The sequence below is a fragment of the Syngnathus leptorhynchus genome, chromosome 1, assembly GCF_054491065.1.
Source record: "Syngnathus leptorhynchus isolate UIUO chromosome 1, UIUO_Slep, whole genome shotgun sequence".
Classification (NCBI taxonomy): domain Eukaryota; kingdom Metazoa; phylum Chordata; class Actinopteri; order Syngnathiformes; family Syngnathidae; genus Syngnathus; species Syngnathus leptorhynchus.
In genome coordinates this window covers 15,339,703-15,359,653 of record NC_141195.1, presented here as the reverse complement: position 1 = coordinate 15,359,653, position 19,951 = coordinate 15,339,703, and the positions used below count along the sequence as shown (strand labels likewise).

The window sequence follows — 19,951 nt, the reverse complement described above, 5'->3', positions numbered from 1 at the left end:
TACATTTGTGGAAAACAATAAAATGTTTCAACATTTAAAAAAATATAAAGATAAATAAATTTCTTTGAAACACGTTCTTTTGGACCAAAATGAATTTATAAAATGATTTTTTTTAATGAATAAAAAAAAATTTGCAAATGAATAAATTCAAGTATTGTTTTGTACATATTAATAATGTTTTTATATGATTATGTCAATTTTACAATCTTGGATTGTAATAATCGTAATTGTAATTAAATTTTGATTAATTGCACAGCCCTATATTAGTGTGTTGTCTTCTTTTGCCCATTCATCACTTTTTTTTTTTTACCAGTGGTTCTCAAATTTTTCACATCAAGCACAAAAATACTAAGCTGTCTACCAGACACTATCAAGCTTTCTTCTAGACAAACGTACCTGCTGATTTAATGAGCACAACGGCTTTCAATGAACGTGTTCACAGTTTTGTGACAATCTGACCGACCTTACAGGAAATGAGCGCAGACCGGTCTGACATCAAATCAATCGTACCGGCTCTGCGTGTGTAGCCTGCAAGGTTGCTAAGGTGACTGAAACTTGAGTCAATAGATTGGCAGAGAGGAACTTCCTGTAAGTGTTAAGTCCATTTATGAGGATGAGGATGGTCATTCTGTACAGATTTTCTCTTTTCTGTTATTGATTACGTATGTTGGGAGATAAATTACATGCTCACCTTTCCTGATGCCTCGGCTCTCCGCTGACATGACAGAATAGAGGCTACAGTGTGAACTTGTGTAACACTAGTCTCTAAGAGCTCTCGTCAAATGAGTGATTCATGTGGATCAAACCTCCCCCGTCATATCTCCCGCTTTCTCGAAGGCCTCTCCCTAGCATCCCTAGTAGTACTCCTCGTAGCTCTTGGGGTTGAGGCAGTAGAGGACGCCACCGCCGAAAGCGAAGATGGTCCCGCCCCAGGCCAGGCCGTAGCCCCAGTTGAACTCGTGGTAAATCTTCAGGTTGATGCTCTCAATGAACTTGATGGGATAGAGCACCAAGCTGCAGGCCTGCAGGACCACTGGGGAGAAGATATTGTCCCTTAAAAAAATACGTCAAGCCATTGGAACTGGCCCGGCGAGAGGGATAAAAGTGCCATTTCATGTAAATGTCAGGAAATGTTCATTATCAAAAAATTGCACACTGACTGCATAATGGTTTGTCATTAGCATCGATCAATTTTGACTGTGGGAAGGGATGTAAACAATGAATGAAGGAGAAAATGAAAGCTAAGGAGGATGCGAGAAGAAAGGAAGGAATAAGAGCCAGGTAACCGTTAAGGCAATTAGAGAATAATATGGGTCCCCACAAAAATCAATTTACCTTCAATTTGATTCGAATTTAATTAGTACTATTGACTCTTAAAATGGAGAAGAGATTTAGATGCAAATCAGTGCCCAATAACCGCAAAATTAAAAGAACATGGCTGAAACTAATATAAAAAAAAATGTTAAAATGAAATAAAAAAAACAAGAAAGCTAAAAAACATAAACAATGGACTCAGTACATTTACAACAAAAATTAACTACTCTGATCATGAAGATGTTTTTTTTTAATTACTTTTTGGTTGTTTGTTTGTCATCTCCAAATCTATATTTTCTCCAACGATATAAAAACTATGATGAGACAAGTAAATAACTATATAATATATACAATATGTAGGTGTGCTTAGCTTTTTTTTGTCAAGCTTAAACCTACTAAGTCGATGTCTGCATTGGCGTACTATATACTTTTATGGAGGTACAATATATGAAGCACAGAGAACTAAGATGCCGGAAGAAAAAGAGGAAGGAAATTTACAGTATAAATTTTACTTGACTATAAAATGTGTAGAAGAAGATTTGCGGACAGAGCTTAAGCAATTGGACATATGGTGAGTGGCCACCTTTGACCTGGAGGTGTTGCTGTGATGTGTGTCAACCCACCTGTAGCAAAGAGCATGAATGCGACGGGCCTGTAGAATCGCCGTCTGGTGCCGATGCACACGGCCACCAGAGCCACCAGGAACGACAGCAGCACCAAGGCTCCGCCTCCTAGCAACAGCACCAGTGTGGCAACCTGCCAGTCTGGAAAAAGGATGGAAGGAGGGTGGAAACAGAAGAACAGTATGATGAATATTTTTCAAGTCAACAATTTAAAGGAGATTGTTGATAAAAGATGGAGATGATCTCAGCTCACCACCATGGATGTGGGTCAAATTATTTATGCAAGGTTAACCTATCTGAAATGCATGCAGCTCCTGGAAAAGATCTGTGCCAAAAGTCTCATCATGCAATAAATAGCAATGTTAAGAATCCAAATTTGAAATCCAATCTTTCCATTCGTTATCATCGGCTTTGAAGTCACCTTCTTTGAAGGGCGCTGAGCCGTCTCCGTGCTGTGCAAAGACGTAAGGACTTTTTGAAAGACTTTTAAAATCATCTTGCCAAAATCATGCCAAAGTATGACCATATTCTATTTATGAAGGATTTTTATATTCATGTGTGCTGTCCAATAAAACCTCGGTTCCACCCGTGCTCCCGTACGTCCTATGCTACATTCTGTGGCTCCATTAAAAACTGTGCGGTTAAACATGTTGTGGTGCAATTCCTGATCAAGAAACCTTAAATAAATCAGAGGTATGTTGTCGAATATTAGAAAAAAGACATACTGAACATAACATCATGGAGGTTTTCCAGTCAGGTTTTAAGATGTTGCATCAGCTTCCTCCAGGGCTAATGACACAAAAGACGATGTGTGTTTGGTTTTGTGTTCAATACGGGGGACAGTATTCAGTTTCAGAACCAGGTGGGCATTGCATCATGCTTTGTGTGGTTTCCATCCCATTTGTCTTGCTTCACCCTACTGTTGTGTGGTGCTGCACAGAGTTCAGTTATGGGGCCCCTGCTGTTTTCATCGTATTTGCTTCCCCGTGTTCCATCTTAAAAAAGCATGGTATTTCCTTCTATTGTTATGCAAGCGACAGTCAGATCTATGTCCCGCTGAGCAAAATCCGTAGATACTTTCTCGTTAAGGACACTTTTTTTTTTCCTGTTAGAAGAAAACCAAGACTGAAATAGACTTTCTATGAAAAGAAAAAAGAAGTAATGGTGTTTGGTCCCAGTGACCTTTACACGCCCCACCCTGTTGACATGACCCCCCTGAAGCCTCATTAAAAAGCCAACGGAACCCAAAGAACATTTTGTCTCCTAGAGAAGAACTCGAGCGAAGGCAAAATCCCTGAGCAACTTTAATGTCACTTTCAGTCGACAGACAGCAAGTGGCAAAATGTCCGACCCTGACATAGATAAAAATTATATTGTGCAAACGCAATATTCCTCAGAATGCCGTGATTAGAGTGGCTGGGTTGCGTAGCTCATATTTTTGTGAAGAACATTTTTGCCTTGACATACACTAAGTGTTCAGTCTTGACCCTATATGTCAGAACAAGGTTGACCGTACGATTATGACACTCGGTGGCTCCATCTACTATCTGAGAGACTGCCTCTAATACCAAAATAAAAGATGAGCTCACGCTATCATTTTGGAGTTCAAACTAAGTCACCCACGAGAATTATTTTTACCTTGGTTCAGAAATATGTTCGGTAGACAAGCACATGAAGGCGAGGAAATGCAATAATATGAAGCGCTTGGGGGGGGGGGGGGGGGGGGGTAGCAAATACAAGAGGAAAACAAAGGTGGGTACCCTTACAAGGGCAGAGAGAGGGCAGCGTGAAAAAAGATGACGGGGGGGGCTGGCAGACGAGACAAGAAAAAGCGAGGTGAAAGAAAGAAAGAGTGAGCACTTAGTTCACTTAGGCTGACAAAAAGCCTGTGCTACAAAATCTTTATATATATAGTGGGCAAGGTAGCTTGGTGTGCACTTAAATAGCACGCAGACCTTGTTCCATATCCCGACATCAAGCTCTAGTTTCTACTGTTCCCTTCATCTTTTATCAACCTAGATAGAAGCAAACTCAAAAGCTGAGATGTGTGGAAAAAAAAAACCCAATATAAAACAGTTCATTGTTTTTATCTATTTCTGATGGAACTGACGCTTCAGTTTTTCAAAAATTTACATATTTTCAGCAATATTTAATTAACTTTTACTCAATTCTGTCTTCTTGGAATGACAGTTTTAAGTAAGGCAGGTAAACTGTTACTTGACAGTGGTGTCAAAATTTAGAACAAGTTATTCATTTCAAGAAATGAGCAATGTATTAGATGCATCCATCAAAGCCTTATTTTAACATGACCACAAATAGTACCTCTGTCTAGCACTAGAAAGAGCCTTATAAAAGATGAATGAAGTAAGGGAGGAAATAAAAGGACGAAAATAAGAAAACACAAGACAGCATATTTTCTGGATGCAAATAAACACTGCTCCTAACATCCCCCAAATGCAGGATCAAAATAATTTACATTTATTGATTTGAATGTGATGTAACAATGCATGTATGTTGTAATACCAAGAATAGCATCTCATAGTGACATGAGGTCACGCAGAATTTTTTTGGTGTTGTGCTTGACGTTAATGTACTTGTCTATTTTCTTTTCCTGCCACAGCTGAATGCATCACTTAATGCTCCATCTTTGGCTGCTACAAAAAAAAAAAAAAAAGAGTCAGGTTCTCTGTTGGCAGGGGAGGGCAATTGACCGGAGAAGGATGATTAGATTAAATGGATCTGATTGGCTTGAATTTGAAACTATTTAAACAATCACCTATGACCTCAAAATATTTAAATGAATGCAGAATCAGAAAACACCATGGAAGATCCATTACCATTAATAAGACAGTTTATGTCTTTGTAAGAGTGCGTTCATCATTAGACTATGAAGACTTTTGTTTGAGACTATCTTCTCAACTTGAGATGTGACCCGCCAGTGTTACAGACGCTCCCTCTAGTGGTGAAATCACTACCTCAATAGAGTTCAGTTGTATTTAATTTTAAGTTTCATACAGTTGAATTCTAATCCCAAGAACTGTTTTTTTTTTAAATAAGTAACATGATTTTCTGGAAAATGGTATACAATGTGAATGGAAAGACTGTTTATATTTTTCTGGTATCGTTAAAACTGTCCTCCTTGATGTGCATAGCAGCTCTAGAAAAAAATGACTCTGAGTGCCAATTAAAGGATGAGCACAAGCTGCCAGGCAGCCAAGTCGCCAAGGGAGATGGCAAATGGCAGTGAGCAACTTGCTTCTTTTAATATCGTAGTGCAAAAAGGAAAAGGAAAGGAGGTACGGGGTTGCAACAACAGAGAAATCAAATTATGACATAAAATATTCAACTAGCCCTCACAGGAGTCTGTCCACAAATAGGTCAGCAAATATTGGTGCGCATGCACACACACGCACGCACACACACGCACACACAAACAAAGCCAGCAGCAGACAAATGCATATCAATGGAGTCTCCAGGTAGCAACAGTGGATTTTATAACGGTAGGTCGAATAATTGCAGCATATGGTGTTCTTTCAATTAGTACAAGTCAGCTCCCACTTGGCAGTGGCAGTAAATATAGTTTTCTTTTTAAATAGATCGCTATGTTGTATTAAAAATATTCACTAATTCCTCTCCTGTCATGTTTCTGAACAGCCGCATCGCAATAAATCAGAATGTTGCAAAAAAGTTGAATGAGATGAAGACCTCTACACAAAAGTCTTATTGTATGGATTATAATAGCATAAGTGCCTAAGTCCTTTTGGAGTGTTTTATGCAAACAGGGGCATGGGATATTTTAATAATCATCCATCCATCCATTTTCTGAACCGCTTAGTCCCCACGGGGGTCGCGGGCGTGCTGGAGCCTATCCCAGCCGTCATCGGGCAGTAGGCGGGGGACACCCTGAACCGGTTGCCAGCCAATCGCAGGGCACACAGAGACAAACAACCATCCGCACTCGCATTCATACCTAGGGACAATTTAGAGTCTTCAATCGGCCTACCAAGCATGTTTTTGGGATGTGGGAGGAAACCGGAGTGCCCGGAGAAAACCCACGCGGGCTCGGGGAGAACATGCAAACTCCACACAGGGAGGGCCGGAGGTGGAATCGAACCCGCACCCTCCTAACTGTGAGGCGGACGTCCTACCCAGTGCACCACCGAGCCGCCATTTTAATAATCAATGAATCTAATTATTTAATAATGATGCAATGCAGAACACTAATTATGATTCAGTTGATCATTTTGTTTGTTTGAAAAAAGGCAACATTGTTAAGTTCTGTTGTCCAAAGTAAGTATGTTTTATTGTTAAAGTTGCTAAATATAGTAACAGAATTCACCAACAAAACCATCCTGCAAAACAGTCAAGGTCCGTCAAACTCCATCGACTTCCATTCTGACACCGATCCAGAATGTTTCTGTCAGCTGTCATAAACCATAAAACAGTTCCAACAAGTAGTGGACCCTCAACAAGCAAAATAGTAAAGTGTGTTAGGGTTAGGGAGATAATCACTGTCTGAAAATATCAGAACAAAACTCGTAATACTTTTTATTTACTTGATGTCGTAACGTTGCCTGAGGGCCTAGTGCCTCATAATAGTGACATTCTGTATTAATGATATGTATTAATGAGACAAAAAAAAATCTCCAAAACCAATCACTGATCAGCGCTGGTATTTCTTTTGCAATGCAAGTGATCATTAAAACATCGGATACGGAAAAGATAGCTTGGGAGGGGTGGGGTTTCTATAAAACGTCAATTTTGCAAAATTGGGAAAAAGCTTTGCTTTTTGAAACTTCGCAGCCACGTTGTTAGTGAAAGCATGCAGATCAACTTGCGAGATAAATATTAAATTCAATTTTCCCCAGCTTCCTCCCACATTCCAAAAACATGCAGGTTAGGAAAACTCAAACCAGCGCAGAAACCACATATTCGAACCCTCAAACTCAGCAACGCGAGGTATATCCTAATTATTAGTCTAACTTGCAAAATCCAAAAAGTTTAGAAACCCCTCAACATGCCAATCATGAAAAGAGAGGGGGAAAAAATGATACAGCTCTTGCATTGTTGGAATCTGCACAAGGTCCACTTGCATCAAATGATATGATGATATCTCACCTGAGCTTAGCGTGGTATTGCACTGCCACTTATCGGTGCTGGTCGGCTTCCAGCAGGACTCCCACAGGGACAGGTAGTACTGGTCGTCAGCCGTCACCCACGCTGGACTCATCACGGCGCCCACATCTAGGCACAACGCCAGGAAAACGCACAGCAGCCCCACCAGCTTGAGCGGTGTGAGCGGGGATCTGCGCGCAGACTCCTCCGTCTCGGTGACAGCCGACGACATGGCGTGGGCCGATGATGCGAGGAGAAATGAAAAAGAAAAAAAAACCCCGATCAAGACAAGTCCGTTGTTCTTCGTGGGTGTATCCCGCGCGCAGGACGGGACGTGTGCCTTGTGGGCATCACTGGAGCTGAGTAACGGAGCTTGATAGGCCAACCTGAAGTCACTGACGTCACTGGTCCCTAGTGGGAGGGAGGTAGTAACCCAAATATACTTCGTTACGTTTTTCAGCTACTGCATGTTAGTTTACTTTTTATTGTAGATAAGTAATGTGCAATGCTTTTTTCCCCCAGGTATTTGTATTGTATTTATTATTTTTTTTAAGTTGACATTGCATGGTCACCAGCACATTTTTATCAATGACTGTCTCTCCCTAAATGTTGATTTCAAAGAAAGGTATTTACTTTTTTTTCCCACCGCATCAGCTTTTTGAGGTATTTTCATTTTTAATCTTTAAATTTGACCAATAAAAGGTGCAACACACATTTTACCGCAAGGTGTCATTTAAAGCTATGACAGAGGGAAAAAAAATATTCGAGTGCTGAACCCGACATTTAATTCATGAATATATTACAATGTATTATTATTTAACTTCTATGTCTGTCTGTCTGTAAAAAATATATATGAAAAAAATTGACCTCTTTGTCTTCCACCTGTACCTCTAATTAGGTTTTTGAGAAACCACTACACCCAAGAAAAAACAACCAATCAGAGAGGGAAGATGGAATTGACGAGTTGTCAGTCAATTAGTAAAGTGAGGCCACATTCAAATCTTGCAGGCAGTTTTAAACTGCTAAGTCTCCCTTTAAAGTACAAATTTGTCATTTTTATGGGCTGACTTTGTATCAGCTCAGTTGGGACAACATTTTACCCCAAATACAATTCAGACGTTCTGGTAAACATTTCCTAACTTTTTTGTTTTTATTCTTTCTGGCAAAAAAGTTGAAGGTTTTGCTAACTGCAATTTTGAACTGTTCATGATTCCTTCCACCTTGTCAAAGGCCCTATATCCAACGAAAGAAAAAAAAGAAAAACAGCCCGGCTGGCCTTTGTAGAATTACTTGCGGTGCCAACACAACCTGTCATGTAGCGGGAATGTTATGCTGAGGGACGGCAGACAAAAAAAGAACACTATCGAGAGGAATGTCAACTGCTAGATGGTAATGGGGTGAACAAGTCAAAGGTGCATGCCAGAACAAGGATTCGAGCATGCATCTTGACGTCTTGCTGACAAACCAAGCCAACCCACTACCTCTTTCTTAGCAGGTGTGTTCCCATAGCAACAGATAAGCCATACACAATTAATGAATGTCCTGTTGCCTGGAGTAATAAGAAAATAAGACAATAAAATCCCGATCAAATCGAGATATGGCTTAAAAGATCAAGCCAAAGAAACAAAAGCAAAGCAATGCAGCTGACTTGAAATAAATCAAAACATATTAACAGATATTAAATTGTTTTTTAACTCAATATCCAATCGCACATGCATATGCACATACTGTATTATGCATACACAAGGCTTTCATCTTTTCTCAGCTCTACTCAGCTCTTCTCTCGTGTACAAAAAAAAAAAAAAAAAAAAGGTTCAGGCATGCTTCATTGCACTTGTGTGTGTATGTCAAGGACGAGCGTTATGATGACTTAACGGATTTACATGTGTGTGTATGCATAAGTTGTCTGATAAAGAGCTGGAATTCTAGCAGCAGGATATGAAATATGCTAATGAACCAAAATAATAATCAGCTATCATCGCTAGCTATCATCGCTCACTGTCAATCTCTCTCTCTCTCTCTCTCTCTCTCTCTCTCTCTCTCTCTCTCTCGCGCGCACACGCACACACACACACACACACACACACACACACACACACACACACACACACACACACACACACACACTAAAAACAGTCTGTTTCCACTGTAGTTCCATCATTTCATGGCCTGTCCAAAATTATTGGAACACCAAGGTCAATTCCTTTGTTTTGTTGTATACTCAAGACATTAGGTTTCAGATCAAAAGATGAATCGTGGACCAAAGTCCGGCTTTTATTTGATGGCATTTCCACCTAGATGTGTTAGGCAACTCAAAACAGAACCAAAACCCGTTTGATGTCTGTTGCTTAGTACAGCGATACTTTGGTTTTCTTTCCATTCCAAATTGTTGTATTGGCTATGGCCAATGTTTTTGCAACAGCTTTGATTGATTTTGCCTCTTCTCTCAGCTTCAAAAAGTTTGTTTTCCTCCCATAGACAGCTCTTTGGTGTTTGTGTTTGCTAAACAGTAAATGCCGTATTCACAGGTGAAGCTCAAAGCCCAAAACAAATACGATCATACCTTTAGGGAATCAGTCTAAAGGGCAACAAACACTCATTAGTCTCATTCCACTACTTTTGCTTCTTTGACAAGTGTGTGGCTTCAACCCAAAAGTGCTCTATCCAGAGTTGTTCAACATATCTATATTTCAATACCATGAAATAAAAGCTGTACTCCCAAACTTTTGTCTCACATCCATCTTTTGATCTGAAACTCATTAAAATCTTCAGTATACAACAATAGAATTTTGGAGGAGACTATATACATATTTGTACATTTTTTAAAAGACGCCGAGGAGTTGTACAAGCAATTAAAAGTACATTTTCCAAAATGTATACACGTAGTTTACAAGAGAGACAAGATGATTCGAGTTGTTGTTGTTGTTGTTGTTGTTGTTAGTGGTGTCCAGCAGAAGATGAAAGTTAGCAGAGATGAAACTTTTCAGTTTTCTATCACTGATAATAGGGTCGAACTTCAAACGCAACAAAGTCTTGTGGAACATCACACATTTTTTGAGGACACAAGATACCTGAGGTCAAACCAGTATAGGCACTTCTATTGCATCACAATTTTTTATCTTCAACCTTTGGTGTCACATTACAAAGTATACTGCAAGACACACACACTCACTCAAGTGATTTATTTAATGGAAAGCAAGTTTTTGGATATGATTTAAAAGCTCTCATTTTAAGAGACGTAATTTATGATGTGATTTAGAACAATGTTATTATCTAACAAAGAAGGAATAAAAGATGTAACGTTTAATTTGAACCGAGGCAGTAACTAGTATATCATGGCCATTTTTTTTATTTTTTTATTTCCTGCTCATCAAAGTTGACTGTAAAACCTCTGCAATCTTAATAAAAGGGATTCATTTTAAGGCATGTTAAATTGAAGTAGTCATAACAAAAAAAAAAAAACATCACAAGAATTCAGGAAAGATGTTCAGTAATCCCTCACCACTTTGCGCTTCAACTTTTGTGTCTTCATTATTTTGTGGGGCTTTATCAGAAAAGAATGGGAAAAACAATTTGCGGCAAGCCACAAAAAAGAGGGGCCTCAAACTCATAGATGAGGGGCTAGCAGAGCAAATTAGATGTCAAGTGAGCCAGACCTGTAAAATCATCACATCAATAACAAGAAGTTTGTCTTTTAATGCAGAGCAAAAACTGTGGCATAAAACCTCAATAGGCATTTGGAACTCAAGAATACTGTATCGCACTTTAAAATTGAATTACCTTAAGATCTCATTTACTCCATGTCTATAATATTCTTAAAATTGACCTGGAACCAAAGTGTAATAAATGAATCGCCTGAAAACACAGTTTATAGGACTATAAACGAGTTTTTGTAGCTTGCATTAGTTGTACTTTCTCACACCCAGATTCATCATGTGAATGGGGTAAACCTCTGAATGTAATCAATCCAGACATAAGTTGAGGGAACCGGAGCCTCCAGTGGGTGCAAAAATTAGGAAAAAGATTAAATATCAATCAGTATTACTGTGATTGCAATTAAAACTAGTTATTATTATTATTAACCACGAAAATGGGAAAAGTAGCACATTTAAACACTTTAAACTAATGTCCACTAATGTCCACTTATCATTACTACAAATGAAAATACTAATTAAGACCATTCTCCTCTTCTTCAAGTTGATTTGTACCTCTGTTGGGGGTGGGGCAAATTCAGAGAATTGTGTAAACTTGTTAACATGAACTAAACCTGTGCTATTCAGTTAGCGGCCCACGGCCACATGGAGCCCAGACTGTCTCAATGGTTCATCTTAGGCCCGCGGGCCGTACGTTTGACACCTCATGTAATGACAAAAAAAAGGTGAAGAGTTATTTACAAAATTTCAGCGGTGATGACTTTGCCAGGGCCGGAATACGAAGGTTCCTTGTTACAAAGTTGGGATGCTGTTCTCTGGTGGGTGTAGGCACCGGAGCCGTGTTGTTGGGTGACGTTTCAATCAGAGGAGGCGTCACACCTCTGATGTCATACTTCCACAACATGTCCGTTGCCTGTGGTAATGATTGGTCAACTGTTTATCATGCAACTTTCATATACAATGTGGTGTAAATTCTACATTGAAGTACCTGGATGGTAAGTCTTGCGTTGTGTCTCTTATTTTTGATGGCGGGGGTGAAAAACACATTGATGAGGGCACCGCTGGAATCAACAGGCGGCAACATTCCAGAGGTTGGAGTTACAGCAAACTCACTGCTGCTGCCTGGCAGGAATGTTGCAGTAAAGGGCTCCGGTCTCCTGAAAATGTGAATATTTATTGAAATTAGACAGAAGGACAGATAAAGTGGCTAGTCTGACCAGCTTCTTCTTAGAATGTTATCCCAATACCTAAGCATATTTCTTCTTCCATGATTAGCTGGGCTACATTCATGATCTTCATTTTTAACCATGGAATGGCTTTTGAGGGAAAATATGTACTGAAGTATTTGGTTCATAGTAAAAGGCATCACCAACCGTTTGGTTACCAAGGCAACCAATTTGATACACACTTCTGAAATAACAAATTTGCCCAAATGACCTTGAAGATGATGACATTCACCTATGAGAAGACACTGATCATGTCGTTTATTTCTCACAATATTTATCGACAATGAATTAACAAGGTAGGAAACTTCTACTTCACTTCTACAACTAATACAACAAAGTCTTATTTTGAAAAAAAACTGCAATTGAGACAGCAAACATTTGCTTTCAACCTACAGTACATGCAAGAGAGCAAACATACACACCGAGTGGTGCTGGTCAAGTAGAAGCCCAGCGCGGATGTTTGACCAAACTCGGTGACATCTGTGTCCATGACATCATCAACCTGGGGCTCTGTGGCCATGACATCGAGGGAAAACTTCCATATTTGTCCGGACGCATGCTGCACTACTAGAATAGCTGAGAACCTGAACATACACACGTAAATATCACGATTGTTAGAAATTGTAAGATGCTGGTGTGTTGTGGTGCACCCCCATATCATTTTCTCACAGTAGGCTAACTCTGGCAAGGTATCGACTCCGCCAGGCACATTAATGCGGCTGCAGATTAAGACAGAGCATGATGAATGAACTCCCTCAACAGGAAGCCATATGCAATGTTCCACACAAACACAAATTCAGGCATTTGTGGCAGTAATTGTGCTATTTGTAATGAAATGCTTAAAGGGTTCACAGTTGTAGACATCGTTTGCTTTAAATGTTGTCATTACACAGGTGATTTTTACTATGCACAAAACGGATTCCAGCTGGTTCGTGAAAATCTTCAAAACTGTGGTGGAATTTCAAGGTTGTGTTTTCAAGATTGAAATGATGAGCAAAGAAAACCGCAAGCAATTTGGAATAAAAGGTGTATGGGGTCGGTTTCTTCCACATTCTCTCTTCTGAAGAAATCTCATGTGAAAGCTGAAATGCTGAATGGATTATCAATGAAATGATATTGAATGAGGTGGAATGTTGAAAAATATGAAATGCTGTCAAATGGCATTGAATGATTTTAAAAATGTAGTGGTGAAAATGTGCTATTTGCAAAATTGGGTTCTTGTCAAGCACTTTGAGGTTTTTTTTTTTTTTTGAAAGTCCTCTATCAATAAAACTGAGTTGAGGTGACACGATAATAATACGTATCAGAAGGTTAGGATGACAACATGATTGGAGAAGCTAAAGCACATTGCTTGGCTCTCTGAATAGAACTAATGAGCACTGCTTATTTTGCTGATAAAAGTGTATTCCATAAAATGAGTTGAATGATTTCCAAAGTCATTAATGATGCTTGGAATAATTGATGTCAAGAGAGTCTTCAATCAACTCAACATTGAAAATCTTCCACAGTAAGAAGAAGCAGAATACAGCGAGGACCCACGAATGAATGCAGTCGAGACAGATGAGGCAAAAAACAAACAAATGATGTGCTGTTTACGCAACGTGTCATCAGTTATTGACAAAGCAGGAGGACAAACTGATTGAACGCTCTCCCTCCTGCTGTGTGTCTGGATCCTGACAATCTTTTTATGGCTTCATATTTACTTCTTCACAGAGGGGGGTGGGGGGCAAATCTGCCATCTTTCATCACATATTGGAGGTGTTGATTAATATGAAAATGAGCATTTATGTTTCAAGCTGTGAGGATATAGTATGAGACTGGATGTTGCCGTGTGTCTGTATCAGTCAAGTTGCCTCGTGTCATCGTGCGTAAAGCTTTGGCTGGTGATTTTTGTGACAGCACCTGCATTGCTCGACCGGACTGTGGAGCAGATCGATGGTGAGCGTTACAACGCCAGTCTCGGGGTCCCTCCTCCCTGCTTCGATAGTAGCGGTCAGGCAGTCCACGGTTTCACTTTCAAAACACACCTCACATTGGAAGTCTTCCACAAGCACATCGGAAACTGGAAAAGTAAAAAGAAAATATTCAGTTCTTCTGACCAGCAGAAGGATGGAGATGCAAAATATGGACATATCAAGATGTTAAGTTACTCAGGAATACAAACTAGTAATTTCACTTGGGATCTTGTAAAAACCGGTGTCAAACTCAAGGCCCAGGGGCCAAATCTGACCCACATCTTTTTTTTGTGGCCCGTAAAAGTAAATCACACGTATCAACTTCCAGGATTCTAATTTGCACCACATTTCACTTTGTCATATGTAACTCAGCTATTGCAAGCATTTTTTCCCCCTAACTTTATTAGCTGAACACTATTATCTAGACTTGTGTTTTCAAAATCATTATACTACCTACCTCATGATACATACACTAATTTGTTGTTTATATGTAATGATATGAAAGGGTGCCTTAGCTTGTTATTGATTTCACAGTCAACAGCCTTCTGAGAGAAACCAGACTATAATAATGTGGCCAGAATGTCACTTTTCATCATAGCATTAGCTTCTGAGGATTTGTTGACTCAATAATTCTAGCCCTGTAAAGCCTCCATCGGGGACTTTAAGAAAACACACTGTCTGATGCAATATGTTGAAATTTTTCTTTTGATCAACAGTGCTAAACAATCAGCATTGCTGTGACCTTGACAATTAACATTTGCATGTTTCGGACAGACATCCCTCCCCTTATTTTGAAAGTCAACATCAAACATAAAAACATTTTACTCCAGTGTTGACAGTCCATCATGACAAAAAGATACAGATGCTTGAGAGCCATACCTTCATGTCCACTTGGAGCATTTGACACTAATCCAGTGAGCTGGACATCAAGCCTTTTTTCCAGCTGGCAGCCCGCTTCACACTGGAGCACGCAGAGTGGTGAGTAATCAACAGGCGCTTTCACGGGAATCCCACAGAGAGGGTAAATCCAACAGATGGTCGACAGCTTCCTCCTTGCCCTGTTTAATTATGAGTGTAGAGCATGCTTAACGCTTCGCTATTCGTCATTAGTAGCAAGTGAACATATTAAGAGGAGTTTGGGCGTAAAAAGCAGACAAGCGCCAGAAAAAAAAAAAGAGTTACAGCTACTAGCGGATTCCCTGTCATGCTGTTGTTGGATTTTGTATTTCCTGACCTTGCAAAACCAAGTAAGGCCTATGATATAAAGATTTTCTTTCAGAAACAAACAAGCGAGATTTTCATTTTACTGTCGCCAGCATTGTTGTTATTCATTGTTCCTAATAGTAGTGCAGTTTTTTAATTGATGTGAACTCAAAGAACATGTTCAGCAAAAAAAAAGAATAATCTGATAGGAAATAGAGATATGACAGCAAGGATGTGTAAATTATGTCATGGCATCAATTTATTCTGGAAAATTATTAATTGCCCCAATGTCATCACACGTTGTGCCTTATCGAGTTGGCCACTTTTACAATCTATGTTACAAGTTACATCCAAAGTAGAATTCCGTCAGAATGGAAATACTACACACCTTTTCCCGCTCGTAACGTCGTTGAGGGGCTTCATAGAGATGCATAACCAGGCCTGCTGCGGGTCCATAGACTTGGGTGCAAACACAACCGGCACATCCAAACTTCCCCCCTCACTAATCTGTATACCTGCAGCAAAAAAAATCCAGAGCCAACACTTTCCAACTTCCAATATTAACCAAGCCAATTCATCTGCAGTACCTCTAAAGTAGAATGGATAGTTTAGAAAATGCATTTGGTGTTTGCTTCCAGCAAATTAAATTGAGCAAATTCTGCACTTTCTCTACATCGCCTATTTAAAAAAAGACACCGCATAGCAGGGTTTTTGTAAACAAGAAGCTATCCTCCTGATAAACTAAGCAAGAGAATGTCTTTTGTGATGCACTGTTCTACAGTTAACACTTTCAAGATGCCAAAGGAAATGTTCCAATTTGTGCACAAAAGTCTCTGCGGCAATCAACAAAGAATGCTGAAGCAATTAAATGTCAGGACTGAGCAAAGTCTCTGAGGGAAGGAAGAATAGAATCTCAGCTGTGACGTCATTAAAAAAAAAAAACATTTCATTGGAATCCATTTGAATGATAGAAGCTGTTATTTGAAGCGCCATACATACAGTCGTGACTTAAGTAAATGGGGGAAAAAAATGCCAGAGTATCAATGGGTATTGATCCTTTCGGTGTGTACGCCTTGGCCCCGTGGGGGCAAAATTATACAAACAAATGGACATATACTGTAGATACTATAGCAAGCATTAAAGACAAATAGCCAGCAGAATTTCAGAAGAAACTCAACAACCCTGTCTATGGTACTTTGCATTGTTTGTTAGCGCTGATATCTCACGCAAAGCCTCATGAAATTATTTTCAAAAATCCAAGGAGTAGGAGCTTGAAGACTTGCTTAAAGGGTTTGCTCATGAGCTGCTAGAACGAGTAGTGTGTTGAGTTCACTACAACCATCCAGCAATGGTATCTCAAGTTTGCCGGCAAGTCAAATCTGCCAAATGTTGACTCGAACTGTCAAAAAAAAGTTAGGATTCGTATCTCACTGCCACCGAAAATATTTATGTTGGAAGGAAGCTCAGGGGTTTCTGACAAATTTGCTCATGTACGTAGAAGTGCCAATGCCTGCATTTCGAAAGGAAATTCTGACTTGCTGTAGTCAGCCATTCAGTCGGTGAAGGATTTTTTTATTTGGCATTCTCGAAGTGCTTGTTTGAAAAAATAATATGTTCTTTAGAAATATGGAATAAGTGAACATACCTTCCACTTGACTCAGAGATAGCGAGAACATGCTCGTGTCAGGAGTCATAGGAACAAAGTCAGGGGCAGCACTTGGATCTTTATCTGTTGCACATACAAATAAAAACAAGTGATGAAGTGACGAAGTAATTTATAGTGTGTGTGTGTCTTTGTGTGCGTACATAAGCGCGTGTTTAAGTGGGTGCATGAACAACATTTCTCATGTCACCTTTAAGTGTGATTCCAACTGTGGCTGGGTGCTCGGTGGGATTTGTGAAGCGAACGGTTAAAGACTGGCTGGCACCGACTGTAGAAGAGATGCTCAAAGGTTCCTCTCGTCCGGGCTCGAGACCCCGGCCAAACAACAACACACACCATTGCTCCAACTACCGTGTGAAAAAGGGCAAAAAAATAATATCGGAAAAACAGCAACTGCTGAAATTAAATTACTCGAGGCAAAATGCATTAAAATATTGTGCAACTCATAAACTTTAAGTTGTCTGAGTTCTGTAGGTGTCCAAACACCTGAGGGCATGTGAAAGTGATCTTTGCTCCGTGGTTACAGTCTCCAAGAGATGATGGAGTGAAGACGACCCCAAGTTGGGTGGCAGAGTGGGGTTCTACAGTAAGCTGAAACACACACACACACACACACACTCACACACACACACACACACACACACACACACACACACACACACACACACACACACACACACACTCACACACACACACACACACACACACACACACACACACACACACACAATAAATTACATGGGAAACAACAGTTTAGTAGAAGAAAAGGAAACAAAACAAAAAAATACTAACAGTGCTTTCCGAGCCCAGTTCCAGCGTGTAGTTCCGAGGGTTAGTGTTAGTCACGTTCACCTTGATTGTATCTGCTGTTGGGTTGACCACCGCAATGAACTGGCGAGTCCACCTAAAATATACATTATACAGAAAATACAATTCCATTCAAAATGCCCAGTCTCCCATAGCACCATAGCAAAATATGATCAAGTCTAATCGAGTAGAATAGGAAATCAAGCAATCTGAACCCTTTAATGTTCCGGTAATGCCATGACAGCGTTTTGACAATGGGTAAAACTACCCTACAAATTGGCCTTCCTCTTTAGAATTTGAAAGTGCCGGTGTTGGCATGTTTGGAAGACAAAAAAAGTAAATTGAAAATAAACAATAGCTTGAAAGACCCTCAGCTTTTACAGATCTATGGTGAACATTTTTGTGTATTACGCAATAACTGCAGTGTGGTTGTGGCTTTTTGTGGCGCAACCTACTTTCCCAATGGACAGCTAGTTTGAGGCAGCGTCACAACAGCAGAGGGAATAGCATAAAGTTCCAACTGATACCAAAACTCTCCGACTGGTTCAGACTGGAACACCACGCTGGGACAGAACAAACAAACAAAAAAACTGACAATGACGACACTGTTCTGGAAAAGATTACAAGTGATATAAATTTACCACGCTCATAAAAAACAAAAAAACAAAAAAAATAAAATACTTTGAGCAGAGGTATGAAAATCCAAAAGAGATACTCCTAACCTCCCTTTGGTCTTCCCAACTTTTACTGGAGAAAATGTGACTTTGTAGGACAGCGTTTCTTGCGGGGGGATGAAAACCCAGTCCGCTCCACACAAATCATCTCCTTCCAGGTCCACGTTGAGCATGAGGAGCTCTTCTCCCGGGTTACTGACAGGGATCTCTATGGCGACGGAGCTCTGGAGAGCGTGGCAAAGACAAATTCAGGATTTGCATTTTTCTCAATACTCAGATGTCAAACAGGAAAGAAAGGCAGTGAGTATGTTGAGCTTACTTGAACAGCGCACTGAACATTAAAGGTGTTCACTGGTGCCTCTGGTTCACAAGTTATTTCAAGAGTGTAGAACACCTCATAGTGCCCGACGGTATTTACTGAAAGAGAATTGCAGAGGTGGCGAAGAAATCACACTTTGCACTGAAGTAGAGGTGCAAACATGTGTCGCAAGGAAAATTAGATGTAGAAGGAATCAAAACTAGTAACAACAAAAATGTACCTTTGTTCGCATTTCTCTCATCCGGCTGATCAATCTCAACAAATGATACATAACCTGTGGGAAACATTTGAACATTTTTTGCACCTTTCAAATTCTATTCAAAAGGAGCAATGGATGTAAACATCACCTGATAGCTCTCCTCGTTTCCGTGGCGACACAGCCAGGGTGTACAGAGTGCTTTGACCAGGTTGAACTTTTAGGGATGAATTGCCACTGATAATAGATAGGTCTGTCACCACCTATGCACACACACACGGACACACACACACACAGGTTCACAAATTAATTAGCCTCCCGTATTTCACAATCTGCAGCATCGTATTGGGCATGCGTTTAAGTGACCAACCTGAAGCGAGACTACGTTCTGACTGTAGTTGGGGACACTCAGCTGTCTGCGAGTGGTCTTTCCCACAGGACATCGTAGTACAAGGTGCTCCACAGGCAGGGGGCGCTCACCCACTCCTCGAATAGTGAAGACGTGATCCACCCCGTTGACGTTGTTATGCAAAGACAGCTTCCCCTATAAGAGTACATCGACACAGGCAACCTTTCAGTCCATCATATAAAATGGTGTAAAGATCATAGAATTCAAGTACACATAAGAGGAAGGCAAAACCAACCATGACAACGCATTGTGTCGTTGGATGAAAAGTGAGAGGGTAACAAGTTCTTGTTCCGGCTGGTACAATCAAAACCTTGGGGCCAAAGAAGCCTTCACCACACAACTCAGCCTTCAAGGTCCAATCTTGGTGGGTCTCATTTTGCTGCAAGAAATAGGAAACCATGATACATGTTCTATTTCACTTTTTCAAATTAAACATGAGCATCGCAAAGAAATGTGGGTTGTACTAAAGAAGTGTTAGATTAACAACTCACCAGAGGGATCTCTTGTGTGACTGGATGCTGAGCAGGCGAACTGAAGTCCAAATGAACAGATCCACCCTGAGATAACAAATACAAATGTATTATTATAAAAGATGTTTTTGTGATTAACATTAAAGTATCGCAATTCAAATCTAGTAATCCCTCATATGTTTGTGCATCATGATTCATAAACTCCTCTATTTGCATTTTTTGTTTTGCTTAGTTTTGAATTACCCTAAGAAGCCACAAGATACCCGTATAAAGGCTTCTTTAAATAGGATTTGTTTTTAAGGAAGTATAATGAAGTGATACATC

General features: G+C 40.0%; 2 protein-coding genes across 5 annotated transcripts in view; both read right to left on the bottom strand.

The window, feature by feature from the left end:
* Positions 1-159: 159 nt before the first annotated feature.
* On the bottom strand, positions 160-7,392 carry LOC147062146 (transmembrane protein 47-like). Its single transcript, XM_085919390.1, has 3 exons — positions 7,056-7,392; positions 1,938-2,078; positions 160-1,033 (listed from the first exon to the last, which is right to left on the bottom strand). Exons 1-3 carry the CDS (start codon positions 7,282-7,284, stop codon positions 855-857), a joined length of 549 nt encoding a protein of 182 aa, XP_085775516.1. The 5' UTR covers positions 7,285-7,392; the 3' UTR covers positions 160-854.
* A 2,562-nt stretch (positions 7,393-9,954) lies between these two features.
* The window catches only part of LOC147062145 (cilia- and flagella-associated protein 47-like), a 33,257-nt gene continuing 23,260 nt past the window's right edge, over positions 9,955-19,951 (bottom strand). For 3 of the 4 annotated variants that reach the window (XM_085915469.1, XM_085915474.1, XM_085915484.1), the window contains 18 exons: positions 19,649-19,714; positions 19,393-19,536; positions 19,119-19,292; positions 18,900-19,011; positions 18,773-18,826; positions 18,553-18,650; positions 18,282-18,457; positions 18,015-18,122; positions 17,545-17,656; positions 17,239-17,343; positions 16,943-17,099; positions 16,735-16,818; positions 15,478-15,604; positions 14,766-14,944; positions 13,834-13,993; positions 12,354-12,515; positions 11,694-11,862; positions 9,955-11,618 (listed from right to left, as the gene is read on the bottom strand). In XM_085915469.1, coding sequence (XP_085771595.1) covers positions 11,439-11,618; positions 11,694-11,862; positions 12,354-12,515; positions 13,834-13,993; positions 14,766-14,944; positions 15,478-15,604; positions 16,735-16,818; positions 16,943-17,099; positions 17,239-17,343; positions 17,545-17,656; positions 18,015-18,122; positions 18,282-18,457; positions 18,553-18,650; positions 18,773-18,826; positions 18,900-19,011; positions 19,119-19,292; positions 19,393-19,536; positions 19,649-19,714 — 2,367 coding nt within the window. In that variant the 3' untranslated portion in view covers positions 9,955-11,438. Of the gene's footprint in view, positions 11,619-11,693; positions 11,863-12,353; positions 12,516-13,833; positions 13,994-14,765; positions 14,945-15,477; positions 15,605-16,734; positions 16,819-16,942; positions 17,100-17,238; positions 17,370-17,544; positions 17,657-18,014; positions 18,123-18,281; positions 18,458-18,552; positions 18,651-18,772; positions 18,827-18,899; positions 19,012-19,118; positions 19,293-19,392; positions 19,537-19,648; positions 19,715-19,951 lie in introns of those variants that run through there. The other variant, XM_085915492.1, reaches the window with a different exon arrangement.